We start from the raw sequence: 26581 nt of genomic DNA, 5'->3' as shown, positions 1-26581 counted from the left end.
CTGACTGTAAACCTGATCCTAAAGCATATCATCTCTCTCAGGTTCATTATTATTTCAGACATTGCCAATCACAGCCATTCACCGGAATCCGAGATTTCAATTAGCCTGCTACTAATCCTCAGTAATTAAGCCGGCTGACCTTAACACCGGATCCCTCCTGTCAGACAGTCAGTCAGTCAGTCAGTCAGTCAGTCAGTGAGTGGAGCTGTGTCTGTTCAGAGCCAGGGGAGACACATGACTGACACTGCTGTGTGTGTGTGTGTGTGTGTGTGTGTGTGTGTGTGTGTGTGTGTTGTACCTGACATTTTCACTGTCAGTCCATCAGAGGCTATTAGCTGCTCCCAGGTGGCCTCTTATTCATCCCCAACACAATGACTCCTCAGAGGAGTAAAAGAGGCTAATCACTACATAAAGACTGACTGCCTCAGATCAGGTCTACGTTTGTGTGTGTGTGTGTGTGTGTGTGTGTGTGTGTGTGTGTGTGTGTGTGTGTGTGCGTATGCATGTGTGCATGCATGAGTGGCTTTTTTCTTGATAGAGATAAAAGATCAGACATGGGCAGAAAGCCTCCATCAAGGGAGTGCAGGAAAAAAATGGAAAACACAAATAAAATGCAGAAACTCATGAGCAAGAGCACATACAGATGTGTGCACACTTACACACACACACACACACACACACACACACACACACACACACACACACACACACAAAGACGACCATGTGAGACAGGAAAAAACTCTGGACGGATGGAGCGGAACAGCAGAGAAGATGCAAAGAGTGGTCTGATGTGAATAATTTAGAGGTTGCTGTGTGGTGGACCTAAGAGCATATGGCGGGAGAGAAAAAGGGAGCGAATAAGAAAGAGGGAGAGAGAGAGAGAGAGGAAAGTGTACAAAAAAGATGGGGGAGAAAGGGGGCGAGCGAAAGAAAGAGAAAGTAAAAAGGGATGAAGTTAGAGAGAAAAGAAAACACAGACAAAGAGAGTGGAGAGGAAGAAGTGTAGACTCTATTATTACCTCTGAGACCAGAGGTAAATACAGAGAGGATGAGGAGAGAGAGAGAGTGAAGAAGAGATGGTAGAACAATAGGCAGCTCGTCCTTTCCCCACGAGCATGTAAAGGCAGGCGATGTGATTATCCACACTCGAGCAGTTTCACTCACTAAGACACTCTGGAGCTTCAAACTACCGGTACATAATGTTCTCCTAATGGACTCCACTAACACTAACATCGCTATCTGCATTAATGGACTCCTGCTAACAAAACCATCCACCGCAGCGGATCCAGGCTTACACATATGTACATGGATATATTTACTTCTGAGGATGCATCCCTCCAGGTCTCAAACTGGCCTGCATGAATAGTTCTCAAGTAACAAGAAAAATCAACACAATCCAGTTGACTCAGTTATCAAATTATTATTATTTTTTTTTCTCTCTCACACTGACCTCGTAGCACGCTCAGCCTTGTGGAGGCGGTGATCTCTCCCGCAGAGTTGGAGGCGTGACATTCGTAAATAGCCTCGTCTCTCGGGGTCCTCAGAGGCTGGATCCTCAGGACCGAGCCGGACCCGTCGTCAAACTCTATTACCTGTTAGAGGGAGAGAAAAAAACCCACCAGATCAGCTGCGATCAAAATGATGTGTTCATGAGATTCTCCATAATGGAGCTTTATGGTGTCTTTGAGCCTTTTGTTTTGGTTTTAAGGCTTTACACTTCACAGTTTTGGATCACTTGCACGACTCTCATCAGCATCATATTTTGGCCACATGAAACTGTATGATTGAATAAGTTTTAAAACCAAGTGGAGGATATCTTTCTTGCATGGAACAAAGTTATTGAGTGGTGAAACACTGATTTAATGTTTAGCTGTGTTAAAAAAAATGGTGCTTTTTTATTTTATTTTACTTTATTGTATTTTGGAGTTATTGTCCTGACCTTGTCTGTTTGTTTTTTTGTGCCTCATTTGTTATTTATATGTCACCAGTTTGACACTCTATTGCACCTAATAAAAAAAAAAATCAACTTCAATCAAGTCGACCAGTTTGAATTAATAATTGCATGTAATCAACAAAGAAATTAGTAGCTGGGATAATCTCTAGAAACTAGCCAATAAAACATGTTTTCAAAAGCCTTTCCCTTAGTTTTTTAAGTGAGGTGAGCTGAGGTGACAGGTATAAAAGCATAAATCAAGTTAATCCTTCACCACATGGCATGCCTGGATCAGCAGTCTAGGATCATCATCACTGCACACATTAAAATCAATTTCAGGTTACCCAGTTTGACATTAAATATACAGACAGAAAGTGTCTCTCATGTTCTCTTCATTTTTAAGGATTTCCTACAGAGAGACGTCTTCTTTAAATGCTCCATAAGTTGAACACGTGAAGGTAACGCTTCTGGTTTCTGAATTCTGAGAAAGTTTCTGCTGCCTGAAATCCAATAAAAAGAAATCCCACAACAACTCCCGAATGTCTAAGCTTATATAGGAGTGGATTAAAAATAAAATATCTCCCCAAGTGATTTAATCACAAACACGTAGACAGCAAGATGAACTTAAACCTGGGAGGAAACTCGACTTATTAAAGTGGAAAAGCACCCAGAGCTCAAGGTGACACTGAGTGGGGAGCAGGAGGAGGAGAGGCTGGTTCAACATCTCCAGCTTGGAGTGACTGGTGAGGTGAGGAAATAAATCAAAGGTTAGCGCCTACGGGAAACTAATAAGGGCGATCATATGAGAATCTCATATACTGTAGCCCAAGGCATCATCTGACATATGGAGGAGTTGAGATATTTCACAGATGTAGGATATTTGGAGTGCAATTGAAAAAAAGCAAACATCTTTACAAACTAGAACTGATGACGTTAAGGTATTCAGAGAGAAAGGGATTTTATTTGATTAAAGTATGAATGGGAAAAAGCAAAACACTATATTTACTATAGTCTTGGATCTCAATTTTTGGTACGATAATCCAAAGCAGAATAACACCTTTCTCTCATTTCTCATCAACATGAACGCAAAAACGATAAAACGTGTAAGTACTGTGCGTGTAAACAGACTAACATATTAGTAGCCGCCATTTTAATCTTCAACAAAGAGTTACTTTCATTATTTGTTCATTTATTGATAATTGTTTAAAGGCTTTATATGTGATTTTTTTGATCCAGCAGATGTCGCCCTTGAGCACCAGCATGAAACCAAAACAACTCGTGCTGCATTGTTGTGTTAGCATGCTAATGCTAGCGATCTTTATTATGCTCGTATCTTCACACTGCATGTAAATTTACCTGAAATGAGCGTGATCTAGAAACACAGTTAAGCAGTGAGTACAGTATGTTATTCTTCTTTTCTCTAGTCCCTCAATTAAACAACTTTTATACTCAAGGGGAGGAGTCAGCCCGCCGTCCCGACGATGTAAACAAAGTGAAGATAGGACTCTGAAAACTCTGAAAACATCACAGACAGTGGGACTCGGGTGTTACACCCATTGTAGACAGTCATGACTCACAGAGTTATTTTCAGAGGATATACTTGATTTATATTATATTTAAGTGTGAAAAATCACATATAAAGACTTTAAACCTTCGGTCCAGAAAACATCAGAAATTGAAAAAGTTACCCAGGTAACAAGTGAATATCTTGGAATAGTTTATCTAACTATCACAGCATAACATTTTTTATTTGTGTTGATCACATGATCAATATGATCACAAAAGCTGCATCCTAACTCTCTGTAACTTTATTTGAGCTCTTCAGACATGTTCAAATCCTGAGTTTCTGTGTTTACAGAGTCAAAAAAATATAGACTGTAGGAAAGATAAATAAATAAAAATAAAGGCAGGACAACAAACAGTAAATACAAAAGACACCATTGTGTTACTGTGTGCACGCAGTGAGCCAAGGTTGTGGCTCTGTGGGATGCTAACTCGTCCCAATTTCAGTCACAGCAGAAGAAGCAGGTAAAATCATAAAACAACACTTCTTTCACAAGTTTCCCTGCAACGTACCTCAAATCTCTGGTTGCTGACTTTCTTGCCTTTCTTGTTCCACACAATCTTGGGCTGTGGATCACCTGTGGCCTGGCACACAAAGGAGGCCACTCCCCCCTGCACTCCTGTTTGGTCTTCTGGGGTTCGTGTAAATCTGGGGGGTGCTGTACGGAAAAAAAACACACAAAAGTTAACTCCAGCTGAAACTTCAAATGTGGCAGTGTGTGAGTACACGTCATGAAGTGTAACACATAGAGATTATTTGATTTAAAGTTGTAGAATACCTTTAATATGATGACCATTCAAATCATGGTTACTGCTCTGTTATACTTTAAAGCCCCCCCCCCCCCCCCCCCCCGTACCCACACAGGTGTTTTAATGACTCTTTCTGATAAGACCAGGGGTGTGTCCCAATTCTGAGTGAGCACTATCATACCCTATATGGTCCACTCACTGTATCCCATAATGCATTGTGAAAAGTTGTGTACAATGCATTATGGTCCCTATCCAAGCAATAAATATACCATCATGCATTGCGATTCAAAGCTTTATACGAGAGGAAATTGGTGTTTGACGGCTCTCAGATCGACGAGAGGAGCACGAAAAGCACAAAAAGTTCATATTTGGAGGCATTTTAACCGAAATCTAGCAGGATTTTCAACCGAGTTACGTCAGTTTTTTCCTAATAATGATGACAGGCACAAGACCAGAGTCTGTAATTACAAATAAACAAGTTTAGATGTGGAAATATGTTTCATTAAATATGAAAACCTCATTACTTGATAAGTGTTATTTTTAACTGTTTGTAAAAAAACCAAAACAAACACTCAGTTTAACATTAGTTATCAGTAAAATTCATACTGTATTTATTATTATTATTGATCCTCTTCTGGGGTTAAGCTGCATGTTTTAGCTGTGCGACAGTAATGACGTCATAGTCAGAGAGTGGGCGAGTAGTGTCGGAAATGTTTTTTATATTTTTATTGTGCTGAATGAGGGCACTATAAAGTCCACTTCAGAGAACTCCAAATGTACGGAGTAGGGAACAAGTGTGTGATTTCAGACACAACCCCGGACAGGTCGAAAACAACAACACATATATCCCTGAGAAGAGGTCTAATCACCAACACCTGTGTGGGTGTATCAGGCCTTTAAATATTCAATCTAACATGAACATGAGGATGGCTGGTATCAATGGGCTCTTACCTTTCTGATACGATAAAGATGAGAAAATGATTCAAATAATTTCACATAATGTTGGTGGACGAAAGCATCCAAACCTACATTCACTTCCATTCATTCACTGACTTTTGAGCAATGACACAACTGTATCACTACTGACTGTAGAGATGACTGGAAACTAAGAAACATCATCTTCACTTAGGACACAATCTTCTTTGCTTAAAATTAAATTAAAATTGATAGTTTAGATTAGAAGAACCGCGATCGCAATGCTAATTGCTGTTAGCCTGTCAAGGTGAACTTCCACTATGTTTTAGCATCAAGCTAACAAACTCAGATGTACATCCCGGTCCAGTCGGTTAGAAATGATGCCACTTCATGTACATATTCAGCAATTAATTATTGTGTTTTGGAAATGCACACATTTACTACTATGAAAGGAAAAGTGAAAAAAGAAAGCCCACTGATGATGTCACTACACGTCGGTCCAAATTGAAAAGTCTATAAAAAGTGATTTGATCATTATTGACGTCTGCAGGAAGTTTTGTGCGTCTGTATTTCATTATGAGCTCGATCTTTGAGCGCTGATGCATCTATATCTGTTTTTTTTTTTTAGTGCAGTTCATTGCTCGTGGGTGGCTTATAACGGAGCCTTTTCTCTGTACGTGTGTGTGTGTGCACGTTTCACCATGTTTTCCCCTCTGTCCCCGTACCACCAAAGAAGCTTAATATTTCTGCCATAAAGGATTTATGAAGACTTACTCCTGACATGACCACTAAAGCCCCTCATTCCAGGGACGCCAACAATATCATAACCACAGCCTCCGCTGGATTGTGACATCACGACATCAAAAAGATTCGGCACGTCAGTCACGGCACGTCACCGCCAGCTCGCCTAATGGCATTCCAGCCAAACCAGAAAATCCCTACTTAAGGGCTTACCGCCAACCGCCCTGACAAAGGGAGAGAAATTGCTTTTTGCTGTTTAAAAGGAGGGAGGGAAAGAGAGAGAGAGAGAGAGAAACGCTAAGCTTTTCAGAGAAGGAGAGAAAAAGAGAGCGTGTGTGTTGAAAGAGCGGGGAGAGCTGAACAGAAGAGCGGGCGAGATAAAGGGAGCGAGCGAGAGAGACAGATGGGGAGCAGAATGGGGAAGGAAGAGAAAGCATGAACAGAGAGAGAGAGAGAGAGAGAGGAAGATGAGCAGGCAGTGGATACAGGAGAGAGTGAGTGGGGAAGAGAAAGAGGAGAGAGAGAGAGGGCGAGATAGGAGAGTGAGAGGAAGAGAGAACGAGCCAGATGTACTGGCAAACATGGTCAGAGAGCCCCAAGCTGCCCAATCACCTCTGCACCTCGCTGGCTCACGGCCAAATCTACCTCAGTCACCGAATTCAACTGTGTGTGTGTGTGTGTGTGTGTGTGTGTGTGTGTGTGTGTGTGTGTGTGTGTGTGTGTGTGTTTGTGTGTGTTTGTGTGTGTGCATGGGGAAGAGAGATGGAGAGGGAGTGTTTCTTTTCCTTTTTGTGTCTGCTCACTTTCATACTTGTGCACGTATAAGAAGATGGGAGTTCATGTATGTGTATTATAAATGTTAGTCTCAGTGATTAGTCACTCTAATAAAAAGTATTGGCAACATATTTAATAAGTGATTCATCAACTAAATGTGCAGTTTTTCTCAGGTGTTTTTGCATCACTGTAAATTAAATACTGAAGGGACATTCTCCAAGAACGGACTGCGGCCATAAATCGAGCATCAGTTGCAGCCGCTTTCCGCTCCCGCTCAAGGTCCAGCTCACAAAGCATTTTGAGCTTAGCATAAACACTCATAAAGTTGTCCCGCTACATGCGGTTCGATAGTGTCTGACTGTGGAGATGAGCCATCAGCATCTCCTCTCTCTTCACCTCCATGTGGACGGAGGAGCCTTACTGATGATGAGCTGGATGGCGACGGGGGACACTTTTTTAAAGTTTATTGCGAACCCAAACTCAATAGATGTGATGCAATTCTCATCGTTGATAAAAAAAAAACAAAGTGAGTGTGTAAAGGCAGCTTATCCACATTTAAAAAAAAAAAACATTCATCCCCATCCTAATGGCCCACATGCTCCATACATTTCAAAGTGTGAACTGATCTGCGGAGGTTTAACCTCAGACGGCCCTGCAGGGATTTAACCCTTGATTATAAAAATAAGATTAATTTCAAAGCTATGTTTTTCGTAAACGGTAAATGCACTTGAGCTTGTATATAGCGCTTTTCTAGTCTTCTGACTACTCAAAGCTCTTTTACACCGCAGGTCACACCTACACCTTCACACCCTGATGGCAGAGGACGCTGAGTAAAGTGACCATCAGAAGTAACTAACCCCATTCATCCGCTGCAGATGAATTCGGGGTTAAGTATCTTGCCCAAGGACACATCGGATCTGTTGCTGCAGGAGCTGGGGATTGAACCCTCGACCTTCCTGTTAAGAGACGGCCGACTCTACCAACTGAGCCGCAGCCGCCCTGATTTTGAGGTCGTATACAAAGGTGTCATTTTTTGTCATGACCATCCCTTGTAAATATTGCGGCGCAGTTACCACCAACTCTCTGCTTTCACTCTAACTGTGAATTACGTTTACTTTTTTTGCAATGAGGCATATTTGCATAGATAGGGTCAAAGTTTGCCCCAGATGACATGGCATAACGGCTCGTGTAAATATGTGCAGACAGCACCGGCGCTGTTTGCTTTGCTGCACAATCAAGGGCGCAGTTAACCCTTTGTGTGTGCTTTGTGAATAACACAGTGTCTTCTTGTTTCATTTGTACAGGTTTAACATGCGCAAAAGCCACAAAACAATGTGTGAATCAGGCCAACTTCCTGAAGGTCTCTGGAGAATTGTGTTTGTATGCTGTTGTTTGTTAATTTTCTTGACCACACATTGTTAATCTTAGAAAAAAATGACCCGGCAGATGTACAGAATCATGTAGGCATGAAAGGAAAGGAAGCTGCTGCAGCCTGACTGTGTGCAGTAAATTATTGTGTCTGCATAATTTCTACATGCTTGCCATAATACTGTATGCGTGTGCATGATGCATGAGCGAGTGAGCAAATGGTGTGTGTGCCCATCAAAAAAAAAAGAGAGATATAGAAAAAAGAGAGAGAGAGAGATGAAAACAGGAAGAATGAGGAGCGGGAGAATCGCTCTCTTAATCCTCTTGCTAATCTCTCCCCCACAAAACAAATGAAAAGTGTAAAGCCAGCAGAGCCGTACTAAAAGGCACGGTAGATCTTTCAATTGCTTTTTTTTTTATCTATCCCCTCTTCTCTTCATCTCTCCGCCGTCGATTCCCTCTCTTTATATATTTCATATTTAATTGTCTTAGCTCCTCTCTTTCTCATATTTTCGCCCCTTTATCTCTTTTTAAGCGCTCCCTCTTTCTTTGCCTCTCGATCACCTCCCCTCCGCCTTCCCCTCCACAGCTGCTCTCCTTTGCTCTCTCTTTCATCCTCCTCCTTGTTACTCTTTCTCCATCTCCTCCCTCCATCTCTGGGGTGTTACATAAGTCTTCCTGTCACATTGACTGACTTAATGAGGAGGGGGGGGGGATGCAACCGTATGCTCTGCACTTCTCCAAACTCACTTACGCCGTTCCTCTTCTCCCTCCATCTCTTCATCTGCTATCATCCTTATCAGTCTCTTTTTTTTCCACTTTTCTACATCACCTTTTCTCCAAAATTCCTCCCCCTCTTCTGCTCATTTTTCCACCCTCTCTCCTCTCCCCTGCGCTCTCTCTCTCTCTCTCTCTCTCTCTCTCACTCTCTCTGCCCTATCTCTTCTGTCTGTTGCCAAGATCATTATGTTTTTTTTGTGTGGTAGGATTAAGCATTGACATTTAGGCCAAGGCAGTGAAGGAGGGCTCCAGTTCTAAAAGGGCATTTCAATATTTGTAGTACTTTTATGGGATAAAAGGTTTACTGTGAGGTCTTTTATTTCAAGAATAAGAAGACACAGATTTACACAAGATCTATGGGGGGCACTTTGCACCAGTCACAGACTCTGATGTTTGTGTGTGTGTGTGTGTGTGTGTGTGTGTGTGTCGCCTCCTCCCAGCCCAGTCTTCCTCTTTTCCCCTCAATATGACCTAAGATGGAAGTGAAGGGGGGAACGTGTGAGTGGGTCAACGGAGAAAGATTTAGATGGATTTAGACGGTGGCAATCTTTTCCCCTTTTGGTGTGTGTGTGTGTGTGTGTGTGTGTGTACGTGTGGGGGTGGTGAGAGAGGGTGGCCTACATAAAGGTCGGTGTACAGTTGGATGTGATCTATACAACAGATGGCGGGGATTACAAAGTACGCTCCTCTCTTTTGGACCACTTTCCAATCACGGGTGTGAAGATGTGCGAAAAAAAACTTTGAACTCAATGTGAAAGATTGCCCTTCTGCCTTTTAGGTGCTTGAATTCAAAGACGGATAATTAAATGCATTTAGAAAGATTACTCTAGTGTGCAAAATGTCACACATCGCTCATTTTGACTTCCTCATGCATACATGGGCTGAAATGTTCTTCAATACTTTCAGATTTGTTGATTTTATGTGTTTTAAAGGTCACATATTGTGCTAAATACACTTTACACTAATATGTGTCTCTAGTCTGTCTACAAACCCCCCAATTATAAGAAAAGTTCATCCTCTCCGTCTTCTGCCTGCTCCACTTTTCAGAAAATGTGTGCTCAAACAGGCCGTTTGGAGATTTTCCCTTCGTGACATCACAAAGGGCAGTAGCCCCTCCCCCAGGTGGGTGACACTCCCACAGCTAGGTGTTTGTTCTGCCCTCTGAGTCTGCCGTCTCACTGTAAACAATAGGACATGGAGCGAGAAAGACCGAGTACACCCAAGCCCTTCCAGAGAGGGGGCGTGGTCAGACACAGCTCATTTACATATTTAAAGGTACAGACACAGAAACAGCCTGTTCTGAGCAGGGCTGAAATAGAGGGGTTTATAGACATGATCAAATACAGGATCAGAGTGGATTTAGAACAAGAAACTTCACACACATGTTTTGGGGATGCCCCAGTGACGAAAACAAAGCCAAAGTATTTGTTCAATGTAGACATTGTGCAGGAGTTCGCCTACATTTTTCATAATTAAAAACAAGACATTACCAAATATCGGGTGATTAGAACTTGAATTATTGTTGCTTTGCTATCAAATAATTAGATTTTTTACTAGTATCGAATATAAAATCTGCTTAATATGTGAAAACGGGGCAGATGGGAACAGATCCACTCCTCCGAACAGTTCATTTGCTCCTATTCTAAAAAAGCCAGAGAAATACAAGCACAACTCCCCTCAAAGGAACCAGCAGATCATACTGGTGTACTGCTGATTCACTGGAGGAGCAGAGAAGACAAATAAGCGGGACTAAATGGAGCTAATGACACTTTGTGGGAAACTACAGGGATGAAGCTGGCAGATGCTGTGTTAACCTAGAGGGACGCAGCGAGAGAGATCGAGTTTGTAAGAACAGATGCTAGCACAAACCTCCGGGGAGTTTGATTTACGCTCATGGTGCGTTACGATGTGGGAAAATGTATGAATTCACACACTTTTGGGAGGAAACAACAGATTGGAACAACCACAAAAGACCCACTTCTCATGCTGTAAAAGTAGAACCGTAGTAGTGCGATGGATAAGGAGCTGCCATACTTTTTTAACAACTCTGACATTTATGTTTTCAGCAACACACCATAAGAGATGTGTGTGTGTGCTTTCACTATCGCATTGATTCCTCAGATAAAAACCCCCAAAAAACTCCTACAGATCATTCTGAGAACTCTGGAAAAACACTGCAGTTTAAGTGCCCTCAGGCTTAATCTTGTGTGCCCTCAATCACTTAGATGACCCGGTTGCAAGAGGCAGAGAGCAGTCAAGCCTTTCCAAACAAAGCAAATCAACCAAAAAGCGAAGGACTCAAGGACTCAGATGGATGGAAATGGAGCCGCTCTGTCTGATAGTGAAGGTATCAAAGTTACAAATTGAGGGAAAAAATAATATGGGGGAAGCTGGGTTTCAGAGAAAAATCACAAATAAGGATATAAAAGAAGTGTGTTTGAGTGTAGTTTAAGGTAAAAACGGAGCAGATGGGGACATTAATGGAAGCTAATCCTGAGTGTGTGTGAGCAATTTTTTTTAAGTGCATGTGTGTTGGAAGTTTTGAACACATCCGAAAGGGCTGCTCTGGCCAAGCATCTGTGCCTGCGCCTCACATTTTCCAGTGTGTGAAATGCGTGTGTGCGCTTATGTCGATAGTTAGGCATGTAATGAGTAATTTACAGTGCTTGCCAGGGAGGGATCCAGCTGCATGCTGCTGTACTGCAGCGGTTGTGGGTGGTTAGCAGATCGCTCCCCGAATGAGAACTGAGGCAGGGCTTGTCAGACACGTTGAGGAACGAGGCCAATATCGGGGGTCTGAGCCAGGGCCGTGATAGTCAGCCCGGAGAGTGGGCGGGAAGCTGGCCAGAAGCATAACTTAAAGCACATTAACATCAAACCGACACATTACGAGCAAATTATCAGCTGCTCGCTTTCGCCCTGGAAATGAAATTAAGACTGTGGGGCCATAAACACAGAGAGACAGCTATCATCCTACGGCAGCACACCTCAGTGTTAATTGGAAAACATATGGTCCAATGGGCCTTTTTAGGGTAGATCATTTAATTATACACACTCAAAAGTGTAGTTACGTTTGATCAAAGTTCACATTAAAGATAACATATTCACACTTCAGTGTCCATCAATCTTAACACAACTTCAGCAAATCTGAATTATTCTCTTTATCTGTTTGTTTCAGTCTGATTAAAACTGATAAATAAAGTACAATTCAAATCGATGGGACATAAAATATATTGCAATATGCGTTTAAAGGGCACTATCTGCTCCTGGCTCCTCTCATTTGATGTCAGTAGCTGAAGAAAAGAGGCGTACAGACATGGCAGAAGCAAGTGAAGTTTTTGTGGTTGAGATGAACCGCCTTGTTTCAAAGCTTGGGTGTCTAAGCGAGGTGAGAACTTAAAAAATGCGAGACACCAAAAGCAAATTAAAGCACCAACATGTAACTTTTTTGTTACCTTGAAATAGTAGCTTCAAAGTTGATCTAATAGTACAATAACTTTCAACAGGGAGAATGGCGTCTCTCCGATGTCCACAGAGTGCTCAGTTGCTTGGTTTTAGCACTATGCAACTTCTGGCAGCGGGCCATCGTTCTCTCCATCGTAGAAATGTGTACAGCTTAACGGCACTAGTTCACACACACACAGCAGCCTTCAGCTATAAAGAGGCAGTTAGCCCCTCTTGGTACTGGTTGATAAAACAGCTGAGGCTAAGAGATGGGAGTGTATGGTGAAGGACGAAGCTAAGCGAGAAAAAGAACGACTGACTGAGCAAGAAGCCGACTAGAGTAAATATTTGACATGTTGGAAAGATATTAGCGAAACGGTAAGCTGCAAGTCAGAAGACCAGCTAGCTAAGTAAATACACCTTTCGGTGGGCGTCAAAGAGCACTAAACTGAATTCCTCCATAATGTTGCTTTAGTAGCAAATGCTGGGAAGTCCAAACTTTTCAAAAATCGTACATAAACCTTTTTTTTTTTATTGATAAAAAAGCACTTGTTTGGGAAAACCCAGTGTCTTTACCTCAATGCCAGAAACACAGGCTGTACCTGTTTATTTAAAGAGATTTTCCTTATTTTTACTACAAATGTATTTATTTGATTTGGGACCAGTTTCTAATACATTTTATTTCAAATAAGAAATTCAAAAAGTACATTTTGTATAATATTTTTGGTGTTACAAAATGACTTGTACATTTCTTGTGAAATGTATGGTACGGTGAATTGAGTGTATCTTTACATCCCGATAATTTATTCTTTCATATTTAAATATTTTTAATTCTATTGTAGTTTCTCTAAAGCAGGAGTACATCTGTTAACAGTGTTTCTTTGTCATTATTTTTTATGTTCACTGTTAGGCACAGAAAACCCTAAGACAAGTTAATTATATGTGAGCGTCAGTAAATCGTGAATCTGATTTTTATAGAATGACATTCATTTGATTTATACTTCTTCAAATGGCCATAGGTCAGATGTTTTTTGGACAGTTTCCAGCTGCCGTCCCTTTAGATTATGAATTTTAAACTTATGTAATAGCGTGGTACAAAATGCACTTTTACAGCTGATAAAAAAGCATGTGCAATTAGCATGCCTCTAACCCACCACAGCTGCCCCGGGGTCTGGCTGGTGCAGAGATAATCAGGGTTAATTTGTAAGAAACACAAGGGGAGGAATACATGTTCTTTTATTCTCAGGTCAACAGAAACACATGGGCTGACCACCGGGTACACAACTGCACGGGGGTCAGAGCGAGCTTCCCATAAAGATAAAACAGAGGGGTGCTCTGAGAGCCAGTCACAGTGAATTACTCACAGACCACCGCGTAGCTAAGATAGAGCTAAGCTGATGCTATCCAGGCCTCTTCACAGACGGGTGCACCAGCTAAAGCTAATGCTAAGCTAACGCCGGTCAGATCCCATTACTCACAGATGGGTGAACAGCTATGCTAGCTGCTAATAGCCTCATATTTGTGGGCTGGAGATGCAGCAAGCTGAGACCATCAAGCATCAATACGGAATTAAATCTTCTCAGCTTTCTCCGCCTGAACTTTAAAATATTATCATGGAGAACTTATTGAGGGAGTCCAAAGGCTCAGTGTCCTACAAATTCAGTCTAAGAATGCTGATTTGGAGGTAAAGTTTTTGCCCTTTTTCGTCAGAGCAATTCTGCTTATACAGCATCAAACTGTTCAAATTCTAACAAAACCGTGATTGGGATTTTAATCCTGTGTTTATGAATTCTGAAAGTTTATGATGTGACCCGTTTCTGTCAACCTCTATGAAGATTTATTTGCACTGGAGCTGGTGGACAAAAGGGTGCCCTGCATTTAAATGAGGCTTTTTTTTATTTATTTTTTAAGTTCTAATGTCATATTCTGGATGAGCATGAGCTGGCACATCATCGCTGGAGCTGAATATTTTTTTAACAAACACAATAAAGTATGCTACTAAATATACCAAACAATATTCGGGAAAATGGCTAAAATTTGAATTTAAAGGAGACTTTCACTGAATTTAGAGTGCATGTTTGTATTTCCAACTCCTCGATGTTGACTTTTCTGCAGCGTCACACTTGATTTCTTTATTCTCATTTTGAACATCAATGTCTGAACATTAAGCTGCACGCTCCAGTTCACTTTCAGTACGTATCCCTCGACTGATCGCTACAGCACATAACTGCCATGGCGGGGCATTAAGTGATAACAAACACAAACATTTTCTCCGAACGCCTGAGGCCTCTTTTTTTATAATTTGATCATCACTCCTCCTGTCCGAAGGTAGAAATCACCCTCTACCTCCATCATGCTCTCTACTGCCAGGAGCAGATGTTGACATATTGACATTTTGTACACACGGGGCAATAAAGTCAACCCCGCTCTTGCATTCCCTCGCACTTTCGGCGAGTCAGGCAGCACCAATCAATCACAGAACGAGACACAATCCATCGGAGAAAACAACTGCTTGATTCACACCCTTAACTAATCCCCGGGGCCGAAACCTTTTAACCTCCTGTGACCCCGCCTCTTCATCTGCTCACTGTTCCTCATCCATCAGCAACAGGGAGGCACCAGGCTCGCACGGAACTGGATTCACTCATCGCAATCTAATCTCCTGTCTGATCTTAGCACCACACATGCTGGTATACATATGGATAGAAAGCAGACAATTACAAACATGGACACACACACACACACACACACACACACATGCATGTGCCACAAAGCACAAAACCTCAAGTCAACAAAAGTTCTGCATTAAGTTCTCTGTTCGCTCATTATAGCGTCATGTAGCGGACCTTGTTGATTGGTCCACAACTTCTGCGTCACTTTTTTTTTTACATCATGTCTTGCCTTAGGAGACACCCCCCCCCCCCCCCCCCCCCACCTCCTCCCGTTCAACTGGGATAGTCTCCCAGTGTGAGGTGCATGTGTTTGAGAGATCAGGAGGATTTCAGGTGCAGTCCTAAAGGGCTTTCACACTTAAAGAAATCTCCTGAAAAACTCCTGGAGGAGCTGCATATGTGAACACAAAACAGCCACATTTTTCGCTCGGACTTCACCCGGATTGTTTCTCCTGACAGACCCTTAGAATTTTTTTTCTGCAGCAAGTCCGGGTGGGCTGTTCCGAGAACGCAGCAGGATATTCTGCGGAGAATTCACCTCGAGCCAATGGGAGGGGGGAGTGAGGTTTCTACGATCTCCGTGCACATAATTAAACGGCTGCATTCTGTTTTCTGTTCTCCGGGAAGGTTGTTCTCCGCTCTTTTGTGGATGTTGTCATTCCGTTGGACTACACATAGCATTGTTATGAAGGCAAATATTCTCATTATAGCATCGTGTGGCGGACTCTGTTGCTTAGGGGAGCGTATGTGAACAGCCGGGTCAGGAGAATCTCCGGAGCAGTCCACGAGATATTTTCTGGAGTGCAGATGTGAAAACACTGTCAGATGTTAATGTAAATCAAAGGTATTCTTTACTCCTGGCTTAAGAGGAGTGATACATACTCTAAGCCTTAAAAGTCCCAGTGATACATCATCACTCATGGAGAGCCTCTTGTCCAATCAGATATCTTGGTTGGAACTCGGAGTTGTATAGTAAATCACATCACACACTGTATCCTCAGAAAGTGTATCTTCTACAACCTGTATAAATAAAAGAAGCAGTGCCTCTATAACTCTGCTGTTTATGGCTTTGTGTGCAGGTGTGAGGCAGTAACTCATTGCTTTTCATAGGAACTCAGACGCCTTGAACTTAGAACCCTGAGGGGAAAGATGAATGAAGTACTTGCAGGTAAACCAAAGAGGTCTCCCGCCCGAGCCCTTTGGTGTTCATTCACTCGCTCAAGGAGCTCCAGAGCACGCACAAGGAGCGGTGCTGTCATTGTGGGGAGAATGACCCCAACCACCTTTTATTAGATTCGGGGCCAGCCTCAAGGACATGCGAGCGCTGGGAACATGACCAAAATGTTGACAGGTTAATCAGTCACGCGAGCAAGTTCTGTGTTTTCAGCGTTGCACTCGGGAAGATGCCATGTATGAAAATGTCATGTTGCAGGTTCTATGTGATTTTTAGTTTCACATCAGTTTTGTGGGGGAGAAAAATGAAGGGGAAGTGCAAAGCTTTTCCAGAAACATAATTGACATGATGCAAACTGAGGCTAAGGAGTTACACATTATGAAGAGCCTCTGCAGGAGCCTAAACCCACTGCTTCTTGCTTTTCAAAACGTACAGTCTGCTCACTGAAGCAAAGGGGCTGCAACTCAGCATTGCTTCCCCTACAGTAGCCTCTGCTAAAGGAGCTGTTTTGTCGTGTTGCACACACACACACACACACACACACACACACACACACACACACACACACACACACTCACACAAGGAGTTTTGTTTCAGCTGGAATTTTTTATTGCTACATCCGAGCCGCGAGGGTGGAGGACGACAGCTTGTTGTTTTTGGGGCAAACGAGGGTCAGCAGAAAAGAACCCTGTTGTTGCATTGTTTCCCCCCGCCCGCCCGCCCGCCCGCCCGCCCTGAATGACATGCGTAGGGGATGTGGTTTCCCACACAGGGGCATCTCACTGCGTACACGGAGCAGTGGCCTAGTTTGCGACAGGATCAGGGCATTACTCTTAATCCACCAGATAGATGTCATACGCGCGCACACAAATACACGGAGAAACAAATTTGGTGGAGAGGAAGAGGGAGGAAAAAAAAGTAAGCGTAAAAAGAGGTGGATGTGGAATTGAAAAAAAAAAAAAAAATGCATCCACACGCAGCGTTTAGTGCTTTTATTGTGAGGCCTGTACTTGTGTGCAGGGTGCACATATGGTGCAGTGTCATGCAAGATTTCCAACCATGCACATGGGATATTGTTCCATCAGATTGCGTCCTAATACTCTCAGTGCACTCGTGTGTTCATGTAGAAATCATGTGTGTTTCTAAAGTCTTGTCCAGGCGCAGAGGAGTAAAATAAACTGTCTCTATTTTGTAAAGCTCTGCGTTGAAAAAATGTGTTTCCATTCATTTTAGTTTGAGAGACGCTCAGCACAACTGGAAGCAATATTTCAGAGCGCATTTAACATTTTTCAAAACATGCCGACACGAGACGTCGCGCCAAAGATGTCAGCGTCTCCCGGCAGCAGCTTCTGTTTGAATTCTCAACATTCAAATCTCTGAGTCCCCACTGTTGATATTAAAGGAGGCATTGTATGTCATGCACAATGAGACAAAAACAGAAAAGAACAGCCTTTTTCCACCTCCCCCCCCACACTCCAGTCGTCTGTCCCTCCTTTCTGGCCAGATTACATGGATGTGCCGAGAAGAGGCAGAGAGCGAGCGAGCAACGGGAGGAAAAAGAGCAAACGCTGGAGAGAGTCACAATGAGACGGTGTGAGGAGAAGGAGAAACGTATAGAGGAGAGTATGAATCCTTTTTGCAACCTCGCTGCTCCCCGTAACCGGCACAGAGGGAGACTGGGAGCATCGTCGTTTTGATGGATGACTGGGCCTTTACTGGCCGACCCTGAAAGTTACACAGGGGACGAGAGGGCATGAGGCTGAGAGGGAAACAAGAGCGCTGTGTGGATATGTGTGTGCGCTTTTAGTGGCCTCTGTGTTATGATGTCGGTTAAAAAACGTACAGTAGAAGGATGAGAATGACCGCCTCCAGCCTGTGTGTGTGTGTGTGTGTGTGTGTGTGTGTGTGTGTGTGTGTGTGTGTGCGTGCAATAAGAGGTGATGATGATATATGTTCAGCATCATACACCCAGAAGCTGCGCTGCAACAGACTGTCCATGCCGCATTTCAGATCTAGTTTATAAATATTTGTTTTGCCACGGCTGCTGGGACGAATTTAAATGCACAGAACCAAAGTTTTTAAATATTCAATCAAAAATAACGCCACGCTCAATTGTCGCAGATGTCTCTGAAAGCTTGACTCTCAGATGTTTAACATTCTGCTCGATGAGCTCAGCGGCGCGTTCTTTCTTTTTCATTATTCTTTCTCAGTCCGTCCGTTCTTTTTTTTTCGGCCTCCCACACACAACACTTCTGTTTCACATCTTTTTCCCCAAAGTCTCACCTCAAATCAGACATTGTCATCACCTTTTGTTATGAGAAATAAAGCCTGATGTTTAGACATCGGCCTCACAAGTCGAAGGAGAAATCGTGATTGGAATGAACTTTCCTGTCACAGAGGTATAGACCATCAGACTGAGGATGGTGAAAGATCCATAGTACCCCGCTAATGAATGTTTAAATAGCTCATTGATGTGTGTGATTTGCAAAGTTATATTCTCAGGTTAAAACTTTCGCAGCTTTTCTGATCGAGGCAGTAAGCCACACAAAGATGCATCGCTAAAAACGAGTTAAAACTATTTTAAGATTAAAAGGAAGATGTACCAAAAAGCAAGACACAGCGGTGAAAGGAGTAGAGAATAGATAGGTACAGAGTAGGGTTGTAACAATACCAGATTTTTAAGCTTCATACAATACCACAAAAAATCAAACTGTAGCAATGCCTGTTTAAATACCACGGCAACAACAGAAGCCCTAGGAAACAGATATTGGCAGCCTCAGCTAGTGGCGGGTGGCTGAATTGCATTTTGAACATAACATTTGACCCAAACAAGGACTAAGATACAAGACTGAAAGAGAATTTGTCTACAAATATTTACATTTTTTTTTAATTTTGGTGGAACCAAGAGTAGCAATCAAATGATTACAATGAAAGCCCGCGGTATCTCCAAATGGAAATGATTTCTTAAAGTCCTGTAGCATCTTCTTCCATTCACCTCTGGAGTGTAAATGAGTTACAGGTGTCATGGCTCGCCCCCTTGGTTTGCTGATCATTCGGGCTAAATTCCTTCAGGCCACAGGGACGCTAAGTTTTGACCAGTGAGACAAATGTTCAAATACTGACTGAGGAGATGCTAAGAGCTGATTTCTAAAATCTATTATACCGAACAATGTCAGGTAAAAAGTTTGTTTCTTAAGTTACAATGACCATGATCCAAATGCTAATTCGGTTAGCCCGTTAACAGCGATTTCCATTATGTGTTAGCATCAAGCTAACAGACTGCTAACAGACTCTCCCTCCTGGAGAATAATACACCAGTCACCACCGCTCAAATTAAAATAATTTTAATTTTAATTAATTCAATTGAACAATTTCACAAATTTAGATCAAATGAAAATAATCAATATTGAAAATTAACCAGTAGTTGCAGTTGTTATCAAAACTTATGGCCAAAGTACTAATTTGCAACTACGCACTTTCATGGAGAAGTACACTGGACAAGCCACAATCAGGGATCACACACACACACACACACACACACACACACACACACACACACACACACTCACTTTGGACACGATCACACAAGCAGGGGGGGAAAATTATCTGATTTGCCATATGTGGTCCGTCTTTCCATGCCAAGTAATACTGGGATGGACAAAAACAGCTGGCCTCATATCAAACCTGCTACATAACACACACTCACGCTCACACACACACTCACACACACACACACTCACGCTCACACACACACTCACACACACACACACACACACACACACACTCACACACACACACACACACACACACACACACACACACACACACACACACAGGGAGCCGGGATGTGATATCAGGAGTGGATTGTAAGAGGAAAATCAGGTCATTCCAAACCCTGTGTGTGCCTGTGTTCACATGTACAAACATCCAAAAAACACATGTCATGTTTTCAGGACTCACAGTCGGCATCGGCGAGGAAGAGGAAGCTGAGGAGTAGCAGTCCCGGGTTGGCAGAGTGCATCATGGGATATTTCGACACATGCATGCTGTATCCACCGTGAGCTCACTGCCTCACTGAACGACAGGACGATAGGAGCAGGCCCTCACAACCTGAAGAGAGAGAGAGAGAGAGAGAGAACAATGCATTCACTTAGATGAAGAAAGTTTCAGATATTACATCGTCTGTTCTCACACACACCAACACACACACACACACACACACACACACACACACACACACACACACACACACACACACACACACACACACAGAGACCTAGGAGTGCGTGAGCTCCCTCCAGGCCTTACACTCCAGTTCTGCAGCTGCTTTCTTCTTTCCTCGCTTCATTAGGACCAAACACTCGTCGCCCGAGGTGTGTTTTGATGTGTGTGTGTGTGTGGTGTGTGCGTGTTCGCAAAAGAAGACGACGAATTCTCAACTTAGTGCAAACATTTGGCCGTTAAAACATCAGTCGCCTTCTGAAGTTCACTTCTTCATCCTGAGAGTAAGTAAGTAAGCAACCGCCTCGTCTATTTCTCTTCTTTCTTTTTAAGCCCTTACACAATCTGAAAAAGAAAAAAAAACACTCCAATCAAGGATTTTCTTTTCCAAATGTACATCAAACGAGCGCCATGATTTGGGAATGATGAAAAAAGGAATGACTGGCTTTAAGATAGAGAGGGTGGAAGGGTAGAGCAATGGGATTGATGGATGATGGGGAGATTAAAGTGGGAGGAGACTGACTGGTGTTATCTCCTGGCTATGTTGCACAGAGTGTTGGGTCAACATACAGCTCGATGTCTCTATCCTTTCATCCTTACCTCGCCCTCTTTCTGTGTCTCCTTCTCCTCCGTTTCCTTTCCTATATGTCTTTGCAAACTTGTTATATTAGCAGTTTCTAGTTTCTGATCTCTCATTTCTTTACTACCCTTTCCCTTTCTTCTCATTCATCTTTTCTGTCACTTAATCTTCCTTACCAATCATTCAATTTTTTTCCCCCTTTTTTACTCTCCCTACGTCCGTCCGCCCCTCCGCCCGTCTGTCTGTCTGTCCCTCTGTGGGGGTCTGCCATCTGCAGCGCCTGGTGTCAGTGTCTGGCATTATGAGAGGCAGGCGTCACTCAGCCTGTGTGTCAGAGATCTCGCAGCTATAATCACATCACACAATGAGACATGGCAGATCCCTGCTGCTGTCCAGAAACTGCCAGTGTTGAGCGAGAGACAAAGGCAGTGACAGAGAGAGAGAGAGAGAGACAGAGAGAGAGAGAGAGAGAGCTGAGTTTGAATGTGTAAGGTACCTTTGCTTGAATATATAAGTTTGCCTTTTCTTTATTGATGTGTATTCATATGAGTAGAGGTTCTGCTCGTCAACAGACAGGCAGGCCTGTACGTGTATATCACCTCTGAATGGCACATGTAGAAGTTGTGTTGAAGGAATATTTTCTCCAGTACTGATTTCTTTAACATTAATGTTGACATACTGTACGTGTACCTCAGGATTTTAAACTTTGCTCAGTACAGTATTATGATGTTTTAAAATGAAGATAAGCGTAATAGGTCTCCTTTAACATTAGTTACATTGAGATCTGCCCCTATGTTCCCTCAGCTCTATGTCCTATCAGCCCTATGTTCCCTTAGCCCTATGTTTCCTCAGCCCTATGTCCTATCAGCCCTATGTTCCCTCAGCTCTATGTCCTATCAGCCCTATGTTCCCTTAGCCCTATGTTTCCTCAGCCCTATGTCCTATCAGCCCTATGTTCCCTCAGCTCTATGTCCTATCAGCCCTATGTTCCCTCAGCTCTGTGTCCTATCAGCCCTATGTTCCCTTAGCCCTATGTTTCCTCAGCCCTATGTCCTATCAGCCCTATGTTCCCTTAGCCCTATGTTTCCTCAGCCCTATGTCCCCTCAGCTCTATGTTCCCTTAACCCTATGTTCCCTTAACCCTATGTTCCCTTAGCCCTATGTTTCCTTAGCCCTATGTTCCCTCAGCTCTATGTCCTATCAGCCCTATGTTCCCTCAGCTCTATGTCCTATCAGCCCTATGTTCCCTTAGCCCTATGTTTCCTCAGCCCTATGTCCTATCAGCCCTATGTTCCCTCAGCTCTATGTCCTATCAGCCCTATGTTCCCTCAGCTCTATGTCCTATCAGCCCTATGTTCCCTTAGCCCTATGTTTCCTCAGCCCTATGTCCTATCAGCCCTATGTTCCCTTAGCCCTATGTTTCCTCAGCCCTATGTCCCCTCAGCTCTATGTTCCCTTAACCCTATGTTCCCTTAACCCTATGTTCCCTTAGCCCTATGTTTCCTTAGCCCTATGTTCCCTCAGCTCTATGTTCCCTTAGCCCTATGTTTCCTTAGCCCTATGTTCCCTCAGCTCTATGTTCCCTTAGCCCTATGTTCCCTTAGCCCTATGTTCCCTCAGCTCTATGTCCTATCAGCCCTATGTTCCCTTAACCCTATGTCCCCTCAGCCCAATGTTCCCTTAACCCTATGTCCCCTTAGCCCTATGTCCCCTCAGCCCAATGTTCCCTTAACCCTATGCCCCCTTAGCCCTATGTTCCCTTAGCCCTATGTCCCCTTAGCCCTATATGTTTCCTCAGCCCTATGTTCCCTCAGCCCTATGTCCCCTTAGCCCTATATGTTTCCTCAGCCCTATGTCCATATAGCCATATATGTTTCCTCAGCCCTATGTCCCCTTAGCCCTATATGTTTCCTCAGCCCTATGTCCCCTTAGCCCTATATGTTTCCTCAGCCCTATGTCCCCTTAGCCCTATATGTTTCCTCAGCCCTATGTTCCCTCAGCCCTATGTCCCCTTAGCCCTATATGTTTCCTCAGCCCTATGTTCCCTTAACCCTATGTTCCCTCAGCCCTATATGTTTCCTCAGCCCTATGTCCCCTTAGCCCTATGTCCCCTTAGCCCTATGTCCCCTTGGCCCTATATGTTTCCTCAGCCCTATGTCCCCTCAGGCCTATGTTCCCTCATCTCTATGTCCCCTTAGCTCTACTGTATGTTCCCTCAGCCCTATGTCCCCTCAGGCCCAGATTCCCCCAGCAGCTGACCCTACTATAACGCACATAAAATGTTGTTGTATCTTCTATGTTAATCTCGTGTTATTAAGACAATGGTGAAGAGAATGCTAAAGTACCCAGAGTAATCTATTACTGAGCTCCACAGTGACGAGTGTTGTGGGTTCTTATCAGGCGGTCGTTTCATTAAAGGCGTTCAGTTTTAATTCTAACACAAAACAGAAGGGGCTGAAGAAGAGATTTCATCGTTTGTTGAGAGATTGATCCAGTGAAAGCTGTGGATCGTATCTCATTTTCATTTAAAAAAAATGCAAATAAAAATGACGATTGTAAAAAAAAATATATGATGAAATTTTTCATCCCCGGTCCGTCAAACTGACCAGGAGAAAGTCTAAAGCAGCCTCTGTTTAAAAGTAGGTTTAGTGTTGTTGTGTATGTGCGTGCCTGCAGCTGAGAGTTCTTTCCAAAACTGGACGGAGTCATCAGCAGTGGCAGCAGCAGCAGTCTTAATCCCCTCCACTCCTGAACAAGCCATCTGATTAAAAAATGACAAGGGGTGGGGGGGCGGTGCTGGAACCCAGAGCACTCAGCATCCCTGCAGCCAAGGCAGCAAAACAACTAAACCCGCACTGGATTTTCCACTTGGTTTGGCCTGAAACAATTGCTTTGGGATAACCTACATGTCTGCCCGCACAAATGAAGTCCTGTGATTTACACTGCTACAGTAGATCTGAGAGCTGAGCAGGACAGTATGGAGGTTTAATGTTTAGGCTCCTCATGCAGTGCACAACACAGGGAAATGTCATTTTTAAAAAGCCTTTCATTTAGTTCTTTATATTAAAGTTAGATGTTTTTCCTATGTAGCTGTTTTTCTTCTAGTTGCTAAGAGGGTGTTTATTTATTCATCTGTAGTTTATGATTTCTTTTCTGATCTGATTTTAGGAGAGAGAAAAAGTAAAATTACAGAGCAACAACAACAAGAGGTGCACCGATTGACCGTCTGTTGACCGGAATCAAATGTTCCGCATGTTCTGCCTCAATTGGGGACCATTCTGTTCCCTCAAAATGAGTTCAGATGGACGTGAGGTGCCCAACAGCTGAGGTGAAAAAGCACTTAAACCTTTGCCTGAAAGTCTGCGTCGTCCATATGTATTTATGCAAAAACCGCTTTTACATCTCAGGTCATACCTACACATCCATTCATGCTATTTCACACGCTGCCGCCAAAGCAGTGGGAGCAACTTCTGGGTTAAGTGTCTCGCTGAAGGACACATCGGACATGTAGCTGCAGGAGCTGAGGATCGAACTCCTGACCTTCTGGTTGAGAGACGACCGACTCTACCAACTGAGCCACAGCCACCCTGTTGCATATGAGCTGTGACTACAAAGTTTGAGCTGCCCTGAGTTTTATCAATTCACCGAAATCTTTTATACATGAAAGCATATTGATAATTAATGTATGAACAACAAGATTCAAATACTCTGTGGAGCCACAAACATCGTTCACAGAGGAAGCGAGAAACAGAAAGAAAGAGTCATTGTGCAAGACACTTAACCCCAAGTTGCTCCCACTGCTTCGTCGGCGGTGTATGAATGTGTGTGAATGGGATTAGTTACTTCTGATGGAGACTTTACACAGCAGCCTCTACCATCAGTGTGTGAATGTGTAGGTGTGACCTGCAGTGCTTTGAGTAGTCAGAAGACCAGTAAAGCGCTATACAAGCTCAGGTCCATTTACCATCTGTTCGGTAATTCCTTCAGGAGTCAGTGGGAAAAGTAGCTGAAGAGAGTGAAGTACTTTATAGGAAAATGAGAGGTGGTCAAGGAAGCTGCTGTGTTTGAAGAATTTTTTTTTTTTAAATAAACACATAAAATTGAATTTCCATTAAAGATAAATTACAAAAATGTTTGTTTTGCCGTCAATTAGAATTCTTTATAGAAAGAAAGAGAGAAAATCTGAATCAGGCCGAATCTAACTTGGCAGGTCAGATTTTAAAAACAAAAATGGAAATCACAATCAGTGCATCTCTACCAACAACCGAACCTCTTCTTTTGTTCGTGATTATCTCAATTCTGTTAACATTCAGAGTCGAAAAACAGTGTGCTCTACAAAAGGGCATCGTCGTGTATATTTATCTTATTAAGCCTCATTTTAGTTTCAAAATGAACACAGATATTAAAGGAGAGATCACTGATTAGAAACACAGGACTGTGTGTGTGTGTGTGTGTGTGTGTGTGTGTGTGTGTGTGTGTGTGGCGACTAATCACTCCTGCTGATTCAATGTCACTGGAAAAGCCTGCATTATTTAGTATCTCACTTCACAGCATGTCACGTTAATTAAAGAGCTAAGATAACAGGAGAGAGAGAGAGAGAGAGAGAGAGAGCAAGAGAGAGAGAGAGAGAGAGAGAGAGAGAGAGAAAAGGTGCATGGAGGGAGAAGAAATGAAAGTCGTGCGGTAAACAGAGCTATGAAATGGAGACGAAAAGAGACACGGGATGGAAAGCAGACAAAAAGGATATTACCTGGGCCACACACACACACACACACACACACACACACACACACACACACACACACACGCAGAGCCAGGTAGTCTCCAGATTGTAATCTGGGAGGCTGCTGTTGCTGGTATTACCGAGCGCCCTTAACAGAAAGCCTGAGCGTGTGCTGCTGTGGATCACAGTGGGCTCTGAGCCATTCACTTACATTAGTCCCTATCACTCAATTATACACTGTGTGTGTGTCTGCCCGGGCCTGAAGCCATCAGTCACACTTATCTGTAAGATAGCTTCTGACAGAACAAAGACTGAGTCACAGAGTGACACACGAGCTTATGGCTCTTCACAGGACAGACACGAGGAGGAGGAGGAGGAGGAGGAGGAGGAGGAGGAGGAGGCGCGGAGGGGAGGAAGAGATCAGAGGAAGAGGAGGGAAGATGAGAGGGATGGAGAGCATGAAGATAAGAGCTAACTTTTTAAAACTTATAATGTAGCTCTTTATTTGAACTATTATAAAAAGGTATGATAATCATTATCTCTTTTAAGAAGCATAAACCAATCATTCACTTATCATAACACAAAGTTAGGTGGTTTGAAGAAGAAGAAGATATACTTTTATAATCCTTGGGGGGGGGGGAAATGTATTGTCCTGAAACATACACATGCACACACAGGATCCTAGGGGGCTGCACACAGATAAGCACCCAGAGCAGTTAGGGATCTGTGCCTTGCTCAAGGGCAGGAATTGAAGTGGCAGATCTCCAGCAACAAGACGCAACCAGTGGGACTTGAAGTGATGACCCTCCAGTTCCAAAGCCAAGTCTCTATGGACTGAGCTACTGCCACCCAGAAAGGAATGTTTGCGGTTTGTTTTGTACAAATTGACATTTGGGGGGGGGGGGGGGGGGGGAGCCACATTCTGTCCTCTGAGCAAAGACAG

At 43.2% G+C, this 26581-nt stretch overlaps 1 protein-coding gene across 3 annotated transcripts in view; it reads right to left on the bottom strand.

Moving 5' to 3' along the window:
- ptprdb (protein tyrosine phosphatase receptor type Db) overlaps positions 1–26581 on the bottom strand; it is a 193917-nt gene that overhangs the window by 64461 nt on the left and 102875 nt on the right. For all 3 annotated transcript variants that reach the window (XM_061061428.1, XM_061061452.1, XM_061061468.1), the window contains exons 6-8: positions 20075–20224; positions 4010–4155; positions 1451–1592 (exon numbers count right to left, since the gene is read on the bottom strand). In XM_061061428.1, the coding sequence (XP_060917411.1) occupies positions 1451–1592; positions 4010–4155; positions 20075–20159 (373 nt within the window). In that variant the 5' untranslated portion in view covers positions 20160–20224. The remainder of the gene's footprint in view (positions 1–1450; positions 1593–4009; positions 4156–20074; positions 20225–26581) is intronic.

This window comes from Labrus mixtus, chromosome 2 (genome assembly GCF_963584025.1).
Source record: "Labrus mixtus chromosome 2, fLabMix1.1, whole genome shotgun sequence".
Lineage (NCBI taxonomy): Eukaryota > Metazoa > Chordata > Actinopteri > Labriformes > Labridae > Labrus > Labrus mixtus.
This window is presented reverse-complemented; position numbering and strand designations above follow the sequence as displayed.